Source organism: Rhamphochromis sp. 'chilingali', assembly GCF_963969265.1.
Source record: "Rhamphochromis sp. 'chilingali' genome assembly, chromosome: 18".
Taxonomy (NCBI): Eukaryota; Metazoa; Chordata; class Actinopteri; order Cichliformes; family Cichlidae; genus Rhamphochromis; species Rhamphochromis sp. 'chilingali'.
The window spans coordinates 27,450,262-27,466,838 of record NC_137945.1 but is presented as its reverse complement, the minus strand read 5'-3'; the positions used below and the strand labels follow the sequence as shown (position 1 = coordinate 27,466,838).

Sequence of the window (16,577 nt, the reverse complement as noted above, 5' to 3'; positions counted from 1 at the left end):
GCTGGAGTATTTCTGGATCTCAAGAAAGCATTCTACACAATCAATCATGACATATTAATTAATAAACTGGAACGGTACGGGATCAGGGGGGTTGCAATGGGTGAAAAATTATTTAAGTGACAGGAAACAATTTGTGAAGCTGGGTGTCCATTCCTCATCATGCTTGGACATTGCTTGTGGTGTTCCACAAGGCTCTGTACTGGGTCCAAAATTATTTATTATTTATATAAATGATATTTGTAAGGCATCTGATATATTAAAATTAGTATTATTTGCAGATGACACAAATATTTTTTGTTCTGGGGGAATCTAAAGGAGCTGCTGGATACAATTACTTCAGAAATGTGCAAAATTAAAAAATGGTTTAACAGGAACAAACTATCGCTAAATCTAAGTAAAACTAAAATTTTCTTATTTGGGAATTCCCTTAGAAATGCACAAGTGCAGATTCATGTAGATGGTGTGGAAATTGAAAGAGTACTTGAACATAAGTTTCTTGGTGTGATTATAGATGATAAATTAAACTGGAAGTCTCATATAAATCATATACATAACAAAATTTCAAGAAGTGTCTCAATCTTGAGTAAAGTAAAACACATTCTGGACCACAAATCACTCCACATTCTCTATTGTTCCCTGATTGCACCGTATTTGAATTACTGTGCAGAGGTTTGGGGCAATACTTACAAATGTTCGCTATCATCAATCTTTATATTACAAAAAAGGGCCATAAGGATAATCCATAAAACTGGTTACAGAGATCATACAAATCCACTATTCTTAAAATCAAAAATTCTAAAATTCACAGATCTGGTTCATTTTCTCACAGCACAAATTATATATAAAGCAATAAATAACCTGCTTCCTGACAATATTCTAAAAATGTTTTCTAAAAGGGAACGGGGATACAATTTGAGGGGGGAATTAAATTTAAAACATCCTCGTATCCGTACAACATTAAAAAGTTTTTGCATCTCTGTGTGTGGAGTGAAGCTGTGGAACAGACTAAGTAAAGATATGAAGCAATGTCCAAGCATGGCGCAGTTTAAAAAGCGGTTTAAGGATATGGTTTTTACAGGGTACAGGGAAAAGGTAGAGATTTGATAGGGTGTTCTTGTCTAATATTTTCATGTGTGTGCGGGTGCACGGGTATCTTGGTATGGGTATATATATATATATATTTGTAGGTTGTGTATCCTTGAGGTGTTAATGGGGTTATTGTAAATGTGTATATGTGCGTATGTGTATATACGTATGTATGGATAGATAGAAACATATATGTATATATATAAAAAAAATAAAAAAAATTACACATAACATATAATGTAATTGCAAGGAGGTATTTCTGTAGTCTATTGATACTAGATAGTGGAAAAGGGGTGGGATTAAATAAGCTTATGCTTCTTCCTGCTCCTTTTTGAACATGAACGTTATTTGGAGTTGTGGTTGCTCGTTTTCCTTTTGTTTTGCTTTGTTCATTTGTCTCTTTTAATTCTATTTTGTTGTACTTTTTCAACATGTTCAAAATAAAGTTTCAATCAATCAATCAATCAATTCCACAGGTGCGATTAATGAAAAGAATCTATTTCAGGTTCCCAGCATTTTACATGCCAACACGTGGTTTTCTGGGCTATTGTTAATACTGCAAGTGATAACTTGCTTGTGTTCTTTTCTTTTTCCCTTTATTTAGTTAGGAAGTGAAACTCTTGAGATTAAGAATCTCTTTTGCGATTATAAACACAGAAAAGGTCTGTTCCTGTCTGTACAAGCCACCTGTCTCATATGGGAAAGCTCTGTTTCCAGCTCCTATCCTCGTTATCCTATCCTCACTTTTCATCTGATTGCCACCTTTCAACCCTTATCAGTTCATCATATTAATGTCAAATCACTACTCGCAGCTGCTTGACACACAGATAAGAAACATGGCAGGCTTCCTTTCCAGTGTTTTTGTGATATATTGATGATCTGCATATTTCTGGCAGCTGATCCGAATAGTGTGTTTACAGTGTGTACACAACTACAACAAGAAAACATTACCTGTAATGATTATATCTATCCCCCTCACTGAAATGGAAACACTACACAAACCTTTACATAAACCCATCTGTGTTTTTTATTCATTTATTTGACAAGCAGCAGGATCATGTTTGTCTTTATATTTGAAAGTAGATACAATAATCAGTATAACATTTTATTACAATGTTTTCCTAACTTTAATACATTTAACAAAGAAAAAAAATAAACACACAACAACGGCAAATGTGAGAAAAGAAAGCATTTTCTTTTAAAAGTGTCTCCAATTTTTTCTTTTTTCCTTTATTTTCTGTTGTAGTTTATCAGCTCTCCGCTCTCAAACAGCTACAGGCATTCTCTTTGACGCACACGTGCGTGGCACTGGTGATGTTGTAAACAGCTTAAAAATCAGAAAGTGGGCAGGGTTCGGGAGGAGAGCCTTATGAGTGATGATGACGTGACACGATGACTTTTCTTCTTTTCAAAGATGGAGGCACCGGTTTCGCTTTATTTTGCTGCACGGGGATCGGAGCAGACAGTCCAAAACCAAATGAATGAAGGAATCCGTTTCGTGTTTTAAACCTGTTATCAGTCAGTCAGTCAGTCACAGGGGCGGGTGTTTCTGTGGCTCGACTCTTCTGCTTATGCAACGTAGCTGTACTCATCTGCCGAGGTCTGGCTTCGCTCGATGTACTGCTTGTCGATGAGCACCTCGATGCACTTCTTGATCATGCTGATACTGGGGTTGAACCTGGCTTTGGACTGATTAATGACCTGGACACATGAAGTTTCATATGTAAGCAGAAATATAGATGATCTCAAAACAGGTAACCATTTAAAAACACTTATGCACATGCTAAATTTACTCCTCGGGCTTCCAACAGCCCTTCATTGCAAGCATCAATTCATTCAATCCAAGTAAATCCCTCTGACATTGACCTCAAAGACTTGTTGGCACGTACGTTTCTTTCTATCAACCTATTTGAGACAAAAGCTTCTGCTCACCTCCTGGATGAGGGCATTGTGCCGGAGCACCTTGCGGGCTTTCATGATTCTCACTATAGCAGCTTGTAAATACATTTTGCGGTCCTCGTCGACAGCGCTCCTCGTCTGCTCCATCTCCTAAACATGAGACAATTCAGGGGGCACGTTTTTAAATGTCAAACACACATGTATATACACTGCTCAGTTATCTTATAACAAAGCACAGAGACAGATCAAAATCTATTTGCCTGACCTGTGGTGTGTCTTTCTGCATTGACGTTGTGATCTTGAACTTAGTCCTTTTACTAGTGAAACTCATATTTAGTGAAAACGTCGACTCGGTTTCAATCTCCTCCTGTGAGAAGAGGGAAAGGATTCTGAATTTAAAACACTCTTGGTGCTTAATGGAATATTAGCTGAGCTTTGGGATCCACGTGATCCCACATGAAAGCTGACACCTTTTGTGAGTCGTGGTTGAGCATTTTGACGTCCAGCAGGGACTTTATTGTTTTCTGTAGCTCCTTCTCATTCATCTGCGTGCCATCCTGCAGCTCCTTATAGGTCACTGTTTGGCTGTTGTTGAAGGCCAGCAGCACAGCCATCTGGTAGGTGGTCACCATGGCAACGTAGGGCTTGGATAGATAGTTCATCTTTACTTCACCTGTGCAGGAAACAAATTACATTTGCATTTGTCAGTTAGCATGAGTCCAGCTCGCTGCTTGTTACTACCTTCATTCACCTCCGTGCATGCTTGTCCTGCATCCTCAACTGCTTATCTCACTAGAAGTTTGTTTCGAAGATTTCGCCAAACCATAATCATGCAACTTCTGGCATGAGACACCCATTTGCAGGTCCCATCTTAGTCTGCTCAAACTGATCTCATGGTACCACAAATGATGAAAATAAAGTCTACATGTGTTAAACGGGCTTTTTAACTGCACACTGGACAAAACCGAAACACGTCCTCAGCACAAACACAGGTCCGTCGACCTTACAGTGAGTGCAGAACCAGACTTATGGGATTCAACTTTAATCTCAAAATGCTAAGAAGAGCTAAAGTTTGATGTGTAAAATTTGATGTGTAAAGTTTAATATGTTCTTCAGAGATTATTACATACCACAAACGTCTCTCAAGTGGAGAGTGATAACTTTAAAATGATTATCCATCATCTTGACCCAGAATGGGTCATGGTCTGAGAGCATATGGAACCTGTCTGAAGTGAACTCTTGTTGAATAACTGATAAATCTGTTTACTGATGTCTGTATGGGTGTGTTCCTGTGACTATACAGCAATCAGGCATAACATTATGAGCACTAATAGGTGAGGTGAGTAACACTGATTTTCTCTTCATCATAGCACCTGCTAGTGGGTGGGGTATATTAGGAAACAAGTGAACATTTTGTCCTCAGGGTTGATGTTTTACAAGTGGTCCAAGGAATAAACAATAGTGAACCAGAGACAGAATCAAGGGTGGCCAAGGCTCATTGATGCAAGTGGTGAGCCAAGGCTGGTTGTGTGGTCCGATCCAATAGATGAGCTACTGTCGCTCAAATTATCAGTTCAAGAATGGTTTGTGGAGCACAACAACGAGTTTGAGATGTTGGCTTGGCCCAGATCTCAATCCAATCGAGCATTCGCGGGATGTGCTGGACAAACAAGTCAGATTCAATGAGGCCCCACCTCACAACTTACAGGACTTAAAGGATCTGTTGCTAACATCTTGGTGCAGATACCACAGCACACCTTCAGGGATCTAGTAGAGTCTATGTCTCGATAGGTTAGAGCTGTTTTTGCATCAAAAAGGGGACTAAGGTGACACAATATTAGGCAGGTGAGCATAATGTTGTGCCTGATGAGCGTACACAGGACGTAACTTTACTTTATATTACCTGTCAAAATATAGGAGCCAATTCACTAAACTCTGGCTTCAAGGATTATTTGTCACCTAATGTACAATCAAATCACTGCTATGTGACAACTGTGGCTTGTTCTGCAAAGGTTAAAGGGATGTTTTCATGTAACAGTGACTCATGTTTGACGGAATCACTTTAATGGATTGAAAAAGAAAGTAAAGTTACAGATTCCGTGCACGATCCTAATGATGTATGCATCATTTTCACACATGCATGTCCCACTTCCAGGGAAACAAATCTCTGACATACAAAAACATATAGTTTGGTCCTTCATAACAGTACTCCCGTTTCTGTTACGCTTCCTGTTTGTGCTGAAAATGGTGCCTTGTTATACTCGCATCTTGCATAATTCTTGTGTATTTGTGTTACCTGTGCAGAGATAGTGCAGCCAGGTCAACTTTCTCCCACTGAAGTGCTGATTATAGAACAACTCAAACTGAAAAGGGAAGGTGAAAACAAGGTTAGTCCAACAATGTGCTCCTTTGATCAGCATCACTCTTTGAGTATTATGCAGCGCTCCTCACCATCTGCACGCTCTTCTCTAGTTCTTGAGGGATGGCAAATGTGGAGGAGGGGACGTGTGTGAGAGGCCAGGCTCCAGCCTGCCAAGCGAGAGCATACACCACAACATTACAGATTAAAATGTGGGACACAGGCTAAAGTTTCATTGTGAAGCATTTGTGTTTACTGACCTGTAATACATAGATCTGGAAGCTGATTCCCAGGTCCACCACTGTCTCCTGTGTCTTGATGAAATTGTTGAACTTGTTGTTGAGGTCAGCACTCACGCTCATGTCTGTGTACATTCTGTGGAGTTTGCTGGTGAACTCATAGCCACAAGCTTGCTGCAGGGTAAGAAGTAGTATGAGCAGAGGTGCAGTAAAGAAGGTAAATGAGAAGCAAAACAGAGAACCTTAGGTGTCTCATACATCACAAGTCCAGCTGTGGATTTACCTTAAGTTTGTTGATCATGGCTTCTTCTGAATCCATTGACAACGATAAACCATGTATTAACCGCTTTGCTAGCATTCTAGCGTAAAACTGTAGAAAAGGAAAAAAAAAAGAGAGACAAACAATGTATATTTTGGGACAACTGAAGATATTAAAATGAACACCACTATTTTCAGCTCAAAATCAAACTTCAGGGCTGAGTTGTTATGTCAAAATGTGACAACAGTTTTTTTCTCCTTTTCTAATACGCCTTCTTGTTACCTTTTGAAAAATGTCCTTGTCATCTATGTACTTGAACACTGTGATGAAGCTGGTCAGCTTGTCCTCCACTTCATTTTCTGTCATTCCTTTAGCAGACTTTTTCAGTAGATTGTCACAGTATTTCGCCAGCTGGACAGAAACACAAGGAGGGACATGACCTGGTCAAGGCATGGGGTACAGCACTGCGTGATGCTCTGTGTGTGTGTGTCTGTGTGCGTACTCACGAGTTCAGGGGCTTTGCAGATGGACTTGGGCTCCCTGAAGTTAACCACAGATGTCAAAGCCTGAGAAAGAGACATCAAATAAACACTGGCTGTCAAATGACTTGAATTGTGAGAGAAATGAAAATAAACACACACTTGTACATTCAATAAGACCGTGAGGAGTTTGATACCTTATCGAGGGCACTCATGAAGTGCTGATCTCCATTTAGAACTGTGTTAATGAGCTGAACAAATTTACTGTGAACTTCTAGCACTGACTCCACAAACAGGGTTGGCATCTAGGGAGGGGTAGCAGGAGAAAGACAAAGCAGTATAAGTAACAGACATTTTTAACGATAGAGAAAAAACAAACAAAAAATGCTAAAAACAATGGACAGCTAAAAATGTAAACGTAATTAAATTATTTGAGGGAAAAAGTGGGATCATGTATGTCAACTTATCAAATTATCATCATTTGCAATAATATTGATACCAACAGTGCCATCTTAGCCTCTTCCAGCACAACTTCACACAGCACTGCTACAGTCAGGCACAGATCCTCCGCTCACTAACAGCTAAAGTAGTTAAAATTCAAAAAACACTGATCGACAGTTCCAGAGGTCTGTAAAGCTCCTGTTTCGACAACACTGAATTAGTTAACAGTTAGTTAAATAGTTAGCACAAATGTTAACTTGGCCAGCTCACATGTTAAAATTAGCCATTTAACTATTACTAATTACTTGACAGTCACGTTAGCCACTTGTTATCATTAACGTAGAAACAAATAGACCACAGTTAGATACAAGATAAATAATTATTGCAGGTTGAAGGGCTCAAAGATTGAATATTGAGCTGTGACAGAAAGGATTACAGACACATTAAGAACCAGGCGGGTTGCTGGCTGTGCAGAGAGCCCAGAGTGTGGAGAACTAATCCGAGCAAATAAAGAGAGAAACCGGAGCAGGGCAGCCAAATCGGATGGTTTCAGTGCTAAAGAGCAGAGCTGAGGATGTAAAGAGCTGTGGACTGAGGTGGAGCAGTGTGAACAGAGAACTTACAGTCAGATACTGACAAGATGACAAACTTGAACTTTTCTACTTTCACAATAATTTATTAAAATGTGTTTCTTATGTTTTTGTAGCCAGCTTTAAAATTCTTCGCTGTTTTATCATAACAAAGATCACACTTTATTCAAAGCTCACTTTTACAGAATGTTCAAACTGGTACTGGTATGGAGATTGAAATCCTAGTATTGTAAAACACTTATGCCATCGTACATATTAGTGACAATCTGGTTACTAACAAGTCAGATATACAATTTAACTGAACTTTAAGGCGACGAGCTTACTGTACTTTAAACCAAAGCATTTTTAAGCATGCAGTTTCTCATTGGAATGTCTTAGCTAATTACAGCGCTTCAGCTTTCATTTGCATAACACGCTTCAACCTCAGCATGTGTAGTTTTCAGTTTGAGGGTTTTAGTTTTGTTTATATACTTGATTCTTTACCTCATAAATAATGCAACAGTCCTTGGTGATCTGGTAATTTGCCATTGGTTAAGGTAATTCCTAATTCCTAAAGAAACATCTAAAGGTACATCCACAGAGGAAGAGATGGTTGACCACTACCAGGTATTCCAGACTAGTTTTCCTCTGATGCACTTTCCAATTTTTTTTTTTTACATGTCAATCAACTCCCTCTTTGCTGTCATTGGCAATTGCTTAGGTGTGTTGTATGTACAAGTAGAGACAGGCATACGAATGTAGACAGGTGTAATACTAACATTTTCCTGAGAGAGGTTACTGGTTCCTCGGATACCCTCATTGTGGATATGGACTTGCAACTCCTGGATCATATGCGGCAACCCATTAGACACGGCCCGTAACAGGGTGTACATGTTGGCCATGTCTGGACAAAATGACACAACGTTTCACATTACACAGATTTTCACATTAGAAGTGCGTACTTTGTGAGAGTGTATATAATTAATTTGGTGATAAACACTGTCTTCGAGCCATAAAACAAAACAAACAAAAAAACCACAAGCGGACGAACCATCTTTCTTCTCCTGCCGAATGATGTTCTGGCACTCCCCGTGTAGGAACTGCAGATGATCTGCCACCATCCTCTGCTGGCATTCATGGATGACTTTGGCGTAGGAGCTGGGGTGCAGGTACTTCCGACATCTCACTTCTTCATCTTTCAATCGTGCTAACACCTGCCACAAAAGAAAGATGTGATCAAAAGGGCAGGTAGCTTGGTTTCAAATCAAATACAGAAGAAATCATTTGTAGGTCCATGATTATCAGCACTTTAAAAAAGGAGATGGGTTTTATACCTGTACACCGTTATATTTTACAGGAAAAAATAAATATACACCTATACACTTAATGGCAAAACAAACATCTTAATCTGAAACACTCCTTAAAAGACGTTATAAAGCTCTTTCAGGAAACACGTAGCCGATAACAAAGAAGGACAAACAACACTTTTTCCTACACATAGTTGTAAACTGGGTCAGATAAGGAAGCACAAGAACACTATAGTACTATAGAGTCTGCTGCTGCTCTTTCGCAGTCATATCATATATTGATCTATCAAATGGGAATGCTTGACCTTGATGATGACCCTGTTTACAGGCTCAAGGGACAAACGTACAGCATAAATGTGATTACTGCAGTGACTAAGTGACAGAGAAATGGTGTCATGGTAGCAGACATGGCCCAGGAAATCCTGTTATCAGCTTTAGCGATTTAATGATATAGCTAATATTCACATTAAAACTCTTATGTCACCAGACTGACAGGAACTGATGAGTTGATATGAATAACCTGTGGATGGTGGTGCACACACATACACGCAATCATTCACAGAAAGATGCAGTGATAGTCATTAGAAATCCAAGAGTGACTAAAACCAAACCAACTGAGCTTCATTTTGACTTCTTAAACACAAGAAAGCTCAACAATATCAAGACGTTTAAAGCGATGCTCAACTACAGGAGCTTGTTCGCTCATGTTCATCCTGGAACACATCCAGCGTTCACATACTTTTACTATCTGTTGTCCATCTTAGCTTACCTTCTCCATATACTGTGAACAGTTGGATTCCTGCAGTAGATTGGAGGCTTCCTGTTTGTAATACTCTCCTGTTTTGGTCAGAAATGGCCCTTCAAAGATTTCCTGATAAAACTGCAGCATAGGAAGAGAACGTGGCATGCACAGGAGTTATCGTTTAATATGTATACACTGGTCTATGTAAAAGGCTGCTTCGTACTCCATGAAACACAAAACTAGTGGTATTCATGGCTGTGAAAGTTGGCTACATTGTTCGTATGGCGCAGAAAATATGAATCCTAAAAAACCCCCCACAAAAACAAACAAACAAAAAAATCCCAAAACAAAACTGTAGGAATTGGATGGCTGAGCTGTTATTTGTTGCCTCACCTTTAGTGGAAACTTCTTCTTGTACTGTTCAACATGAACAAAGGAGTTGATGACCCCATGGATTACTTTCTGGTTGGGATTCTCACCACAACGATCACTGTCAGAGAAGGGGAAGGTTTTTTGAAATGTTTAACTAAATTGCCTTGAGCTAAAATTAGCAGATCTCATTTTTTTCCCTTAGCATATGGTAAATAGTTCATAAAGATCATGGATCCAGACTAAGGATGCCAATCCAGTACTTGAGTTTTTTTCTTTTCTTAGTGAGGTAGAGTTGCTCATTTCAGTTTAGTTTATATTATTATTGAAATGTTTAGTGTCCATGTTAGTTTTAGTCATCTGTTTAATCGTTAAAACATGGAGGGTATTTTTAAGGGGAAAGACTTATGAAACACGGAACAAGTATTACAACACTAACAAAACTATGTGAAAGCAACTGACTCATGCAGCTGTGGCCAGAAGTTTACCTACACTCACCATGAATGTCATGGCAATTTGGGGCTTTTAATGATTTCTTCGAAGAGTTCATTTTCCAGGATGGAATGACTGTACATCTTTAATGACTTTCAAAACTAAGAGTTGCACAAGTTTGGATTAATTTGGGATTTTCTCTAATTCACACATGGTGGAAAATATCCACACATTCACTTAAATCTTTCATTTAATGGTGCCGTGCTTTCTAGTTAGCGATTGAGTACAACTGACTAGAACGTGTCGTTTTTCCTTCTTTCTTTCTCAGACTGCTGGCTTATTTTTGGTTCCTCGGGTATTTAAAAGTAGAATGAGAGGCAGAGTCTTCCCTCTTCTGTGGAACCAGCTCCCAGTTTGAATTCGGGAGACAGACACTCCCTTTGCTTTTAAAATTAAACTTAAAACTTTCTGTTTTGATAATGCTTACAGTTAGGGCTGGATAAGGTGACCCTGAACCCTCCCTTAGATGCTTGAGGCTTCCCATGATGCACTGCATTTCTTCTTCACTCAAATCTTTTCATTTTCCATGTGTTTATGCACCACTCTGCCTGTCTTTTGTCCCATCTCCCTCCCTTTACCCCCAACTAGTCATGGCAGATGGCTGCCCCTCCCTGAGCTTGGTTCTGTCTTAAGTTTCTTCCAGTTAAAAGAGAGTTTCTCCATTTCCCACTGTTGAGGGTTTTCACTGTATTATTGTAGATCTTTACCTTACAACATAAAGGGCACTGAGGCACCAGAGGAATATAATTGAACTGATATGAAATAAAAAGCCGGGACTGTGCCAGGAAACAAACAAACTGAAATGAACTCTCTGAATTCTGCCAAAGAGAGTGATCAGAATCCAGCCAGAATCACGTCAGACGCTTGGTAATGTTGCTGACAGCTACCAAAAGCATCTGGCTGAGGTGCAACTTGCTGAGGGACATTTACCTAATATTAGTGCAGGTGTGTGTATTTCAGCCTGCAGGTATATTTTGGAGAAAATCCTAAATAAAATCAAACTAGTGCACCCAGTTCTTATTGGTTTTATAAGTCAGTAAACATGTATGCCTTACAATGCTTCAATAAAAGACTGTCATTAAAGATTCGCACTTAAATCTTCTCAGGCATATTGTGCTGACACATTTTACAAACTTCCCCAAAAGACAGTTACTCTATATAGGGACTGGAAGACAGCCACTACAGTAACTGAACTCAAGGCCAAATGATGGAATAGATGACAGCAAAAATATTTACAACAGACTGTTTTTGGCAAAAAAAGAAAAGAAAAGAAATTAGAATAAACATACTTTTTGATTTCATTTAGCAACATCCGGATGAGGACAGCCTGAAGAGGCTCGATCATTAGCTTCCTCCACATATCTAATGCCAACTGCAAAGAAAAACAAAAAGACAGCATATTAGTTCTGCTTCAGCACAGACAAATCCTACATCTAGAAGGGTAGTGAAAGGAGAAATGTAGGCCTATGCAACAGAACACTGATACTGAATCCTGCCAATCTGTCCATTATAAGCACTCCCCTTATCTCCATCTAATATAATCCCAGCGCCCATTGAAAAATAGATGTGCAGCAAAGGTTTTTATGCCAATGCTTAGTACCTCTCCGATCTCCATAAGCGGCTCATTCATGTCCACTCCCCCGTAGCCATACTGCAGGTCAGCTTCTGTTAGTTTGTTCTTCTTGATGAACTGAGTGTTGAGGTACCTGAACAATGTGGGGAGATATTCAAGATGTTTAAAGCATCGCAAAGATTGGAAGGAGGAATAAACACAGGCCTCATGTTTTCTGAAGAAACACTAAAATGCTGCTGACAAATGCATCCTGTTTTCATTCACTCATAGACGCTGTGTGTTACTGGTATTGTTTGGTTAACCTCTTGGTTGCTCACTCTGTGGTTATTTATCTCAAAATTAATGAGTGAAACACAATATCCAGACAGTAATCAATGCTCCCATTATATTTTGTAAAAGCTTTTTTTTAGTCTAGTTGCACTTTCATTATTTATTATTTACGAAAATAATGACAAGAAAATGATTTTAAAAAGGTTATCAACACTAGTCAAACACATTAATAATGCTTGGTGGTCTCACATAACAGGATATGCTCAGAAAGATTTGTTTATCTTTGGATCTGTTAACCAACATTCACAGTGATGAAGTTTAAGAAATCCAGATCCTCTGGCAGTGTCCACTGCCCTTTACATTGCAGAAACTGAAGCTGAGCTTCATTTACTTGTTCAGCCAATTTGCTCTGACTGAAAAACACAAAAAAAAAAAACAAAGAAAAGAACTGAAAAACTGTAGATTAAGTAATTAAACTACAATCAAAGCAGCAATAGTACTTTGTGTAGTCAAAAGTTTTTGAATTTTTCCACAATTTGTTCAAAATTGTTTTGGGGGAATGTTAAAATATTAACAAAGCGTTGGTCTTTTTAATGTGCCTATTCACATTTTCAATACCCAACTGTATCATCTACTCTTACTGGTAGCAGTTTATAACAGATACATTTGAGTACTGAGCAAAAATGAGTTTGCCCTTGTGTTCTGTAATGTCTATGAGAAGAACAAGATAACAGTAAATGAGTCAGTAATAGTCCAGAGTTAACACTTACATCAGTGGAAAAGTTTTATTTATTTACCAAGTAGTACCAAACACTGCTACAAGGACGTCTCAGTTTGTAGTACAACTAATTTATATGACAGATAATCAAATTCTGAATGCATTTGCTATTAGGGAGGATTCATATGTATACGCTGCTTCAGGGAAATTACTCACCATAATGTTCATTTCTTATTAATTTTGATGTAAATCGATAAGCTGGACAAGCAGCTACAACACTCTTTCATTACTCAAAATGATTTGACTAGCTGGCCACAAGCACTTGAAGTGCTGAACTTTTCTTAACGTTTCAGCACTAGTGAAGCCACAAGTCAGTCAGGAAGCTGAATGGGAGGAAGGAGGATTGTAGCCTGAGTTGCGTACAAATGAATGAATCCTTAGTATTTGACAAACAAAGCAAAAACTGAGTTAGCACAGCAGGACAACTTCCAGACAAACTGACAACTGCTTTCAAGCTCTAATCCATGATGGCTAATTTAGTCCACCTTAAATAGCGCACAGCTATTATATTATATTTCACAGCTGTGCAGCCTGCCTGTGACATTCAGCCTGTTTTCTCTCATTCACTCTGACTGTAAGTCAACCTGCCAATATACCAGCTAGTGTTGAGTACCAGTAACTGCTGGAGAGCAGAACTGTAGAAATAAAATTGTCATTATTGCTGTTGTTGTTCTTTTTTTATATATATTTTGGGGCATTTTTTGTTCCTTTGATTATAACAGGATAGTTCAGAATTGCCAGGAAAGCTGAGAAAGAGAGAGAGGATAAGAAGACGCACAGCAAATGGCCTGAGGTGGATTTGAACCCAGAACTCTGCAGCAGTCTTACAGCTCATCAGTCGCCTGCTCAATCCAGCAAGCTAAACTTACAAGTTAACAAAGTCTGTTCTGATTCAGTCCAAACTGAACGCAACTACACATGTATTTCACAAATTGATGTGTTAAGAATAATAAGCATCTCTCTTCGATGCTAACAACTGAAGAAATTCACTACTAAAGCCAAGCGCCTTACTTTCTTCTCTCTTGCTTGGACCGACATAAATTACAAAAGCATATGTATGCACAGGGAGTCTGGTGGGTAGCACGCATAAAAATAGATCTAAGAGCTCTACAAGGGAATATTGATTTAGAGTGAATAAAGACACACCGAAAGCCTCTTGGCACCTCACACAACGACATTCAAAGTAATATTTTAAGGGACAAACTAAAGGCAGGAATACTGAGCCTTGTAAAGGAACAGAATTAGTACACTTTGCATTAAGGAACGCTAAACAAACAAGTGGACTTGACAAACACAGAAGCCTGGGTGAACTCATGCCTTCAGTTAAAAGTGAATGTGAAACACCGACTACAGACATGCTTATGGTTTGAATCAGGCAACCTCAAACAACAGAGGCTATACAAACATTTTGTTTATAGATAAAAAGAAAAAAAGGCTGGAGTAAATTGTGTAAATCAACTCTGTGACTCACTGATATCAAATTGAAACACTGAAATTACAGACACACAAAAAAGCAGAAATGTTACCTGTACAAGCAGTCCATGTAGTCGGCTCCTTTACTGTACTCATCCCAGTATCTGTGGTACATCACTAAAACCTTCTCCTCTGATTCCAGAACTTTCTGAAATACACACATAAGCGTGGCAGCTTTAGAGGAAATGCGATGTGATAAGCAAAGAAAAAGCACAGAAGAACTTTTGCTTACCTTGTACAACTGACGAACATGGTTCTCAAGAAAGATTTTGGTCTCTGTGTATAACTTTTCACCTAAAGGCTCTGGGTATGCAACACACAGGGCATAGATGTCACTGGTGACAATGTTCAGGAAGAATGTGAGGGATGTAAATATACACACATTTGCTATTAAAAATGAATAAACACAAATGTATTTTACAATGACAACAATGCTTTGGCAAATCTGTATTTACACTCAAACCCAGTGCTGAAACTTTTTAAAAAAATCTCATGTTGCAGGCTAAATTGGTTAAACATGAAGCGAGCTGGTAAAGTCTCAGATTAGTCTCAGATTTAGCCATTCTTATATTTTGCACAACTCTGTTGCTTGTGAAGCTCGCACACAAGAATTTCACTCACATGTACTGTATCAGTGTACCTGCACATGTGATGTGACAATAAAATTGATTTGATTTGATAAAGGATACGAGAACCTATCATTCCAAGTGGCTCTTTCCACATAGTCGAGCATCACCACAGCCTTGATTGTTGTCAGTAACTTGTTCCATGTCTCGTCAAAATTTACCATCCGTGGCTTTAAGGACATTGTACAGTTTCTCTTTTAGCCTAAGAGAACGACAGAAAAAAGCACATGAAAAGAGGAGTGTGCAAAGAGATTTTAAAAAGGAAGAAATAAGGGGCTTAGTTCCTGGCTTTCGTTTCTTCATTAATGATGCAACTGTGTACTTTGCTTTATATATGACAGTAACAGTCAACTCAGCCTCAGTAGCAATGGCAACATAAAAGAAATCATGGCAAGGTGTATTCTCTCGACTGTTTATTTTTACTTTCACATGAACCATAATACAAATACGAAAACAGCATTACTCTTAGGGCAAAATTTATATGTAGACAAACAAAAATGAGTGCAACACCATCAGCCTGTTCAGATCAGTTTGGCAGCAACAGATGAAATCAACAGAATAGACAAGTTCACTGTGTCATTATTAGCGGTCAAACTTGGTACGCACTGGTGTCAGCATCACGTAGCAGACATCCTTAAGCACGTTACCTAGCAATATTAGTACCAGCTTCTAGGGTGTGCGCCGGTACCATCACAGATTACATGACCAGAAGGTGAAACTGGGCCCAGTGTTATTTCTTGTCATTCATATCACTTAATTTCACGTCACAGAAAACACTACTACATCATCAGCCACTTCACATTTACAGATGTCCGACATACAAAACGAAGCATTATTAATAAACATTCCTCTCGTAGTCGCGCTTAACGTAGCTAAGTTAAGGTTACTAGCTAGCGGAATGCCAATCCCAAAATAGGATGGCGAGCTAAAAGGCTAACTAGCTTCTAGCAAGCTAACTTCTTCCTGCTCAAGTCCGCACAGTTTTGGTGAATCAGCTAGCAGTCGGCTAGCAGCAAGCTAACAGTAGCTCAGCTATCGCTAGCAAAACTGTCATCTTCTTCACAATTTTCCCACATTTACACTGACAGCTCGGCAGAACACGGTGCTGCTGTTAAACAAAACAGTTCACTAAGGTCGAGCGAGGACTCCTGGATAGTACTTACCTCTGTACAGTAATTACTTGTTATAAAACTCCGATTTCTCCGCTGTCACAGGCTTGATTTGTCTCACTTACAGGTCTTCCCTACCTCTTGGATTATACCATTTTGTTAGATGCCGATGTATTATCAAGATGGGTGATAGTCATAAAATATACTGTTACCATTCCCTGTGGTTACTTGTATTGAATAATAGTTTAATACTTTAAATAATTTATTCCAAATCTGTTTGTAATAAAAATAAACCCCTTAAATCAACATCACGAGAACACCCATTTAAAATGGTATCGCCCAAACTACGGCGACTGCTTAGGGATTGACCATCAAAAATGTCATATTCTTCATATTCTCTGGGTTATCATCGGAAATGTTTTGGTATTAGAAAACGTGTTTGTTTGTTTGTTTGTTTGTTTGTTTACCTTAGGTCTCACAAATATGCAGCACCTTTACCAGGCAGCT

The 16,577-nt window shown here is 38.8% G+C and overlaps 1 protein-coding gene across 1 annotated transcript; it reads right to left on the bottom strand.

The window, feature by feature from the left end:
- Positions 1 to 2,107: 2,107 nt before the first annotated feature.
- Positions 2,108 to 16,271, bottom strand: cul2 (cullin 2). Its single transcript, XM_080864317.1, has 21 exons — positions 16,125 to 16,271; positions 15,025 to 15,163; positions 14,568 to 14,670; positions 14,389 to 14,483; positions 11,842 to 11,947; positions 11,531 to 11,613; positions 9,774 to 9,870; positions 9,408 to 9,518; positions 8,383 to 8,545; positions 8,111 to 8,235; positions 6,519 to 6,626; positions 6,349 to 6,408; positions 6,125 to 6,253; positions 5,867 to 5,953; positions 5,605 to 5,757; positions 5,437 to 5,514; positions 5,282 to 5,348; positions 3,456 to 3,658; positions 3,251 to 3,352; positions 3,019 to 3,135; positions 2,108 to 2,787 (listed from the first exon to the last, which is right to left on the bottom strand). The coding sequence occupies exons 2-21, from the start codon at positions 15,141 to 15,143 to the stop codon at positions 2,656 to 2,658; spliced, it is 2,238 nt and encodes a 745-aa protein (XP_080720443.1). The 5' UTR covers positions 15,144 to 15,163; positions 16,125 to 16,271; the 3' UTR covers positions 2,108 to 2,655.
- Positions 16,272 to 16,577: the final 306 nt, after the last annotated feature.

Coding starts and splice junctions, on each gene's coding strand:
- cul2 (XM_080864317.1), bottom strand. CDS start 15,143: ATGTCCTTAAAGCCACGGATGGTAAATTTTGACGAGACATGGAACAAG. Junction 5,515..5,604: donor TCCAGATCTATGTATTACAG/GTCAGTAAACAC, acceptor CTCGCTTGGCAG/GCTGGAGCCTGGCCTCTCAC. Junction 2,788..3,018: donor ACAATGCCCTCATCCAGGAG/GTGAGCAGAAGC, acceptor TCATGTGTCCAG/GTCATTAATCAGTCCAAAGC.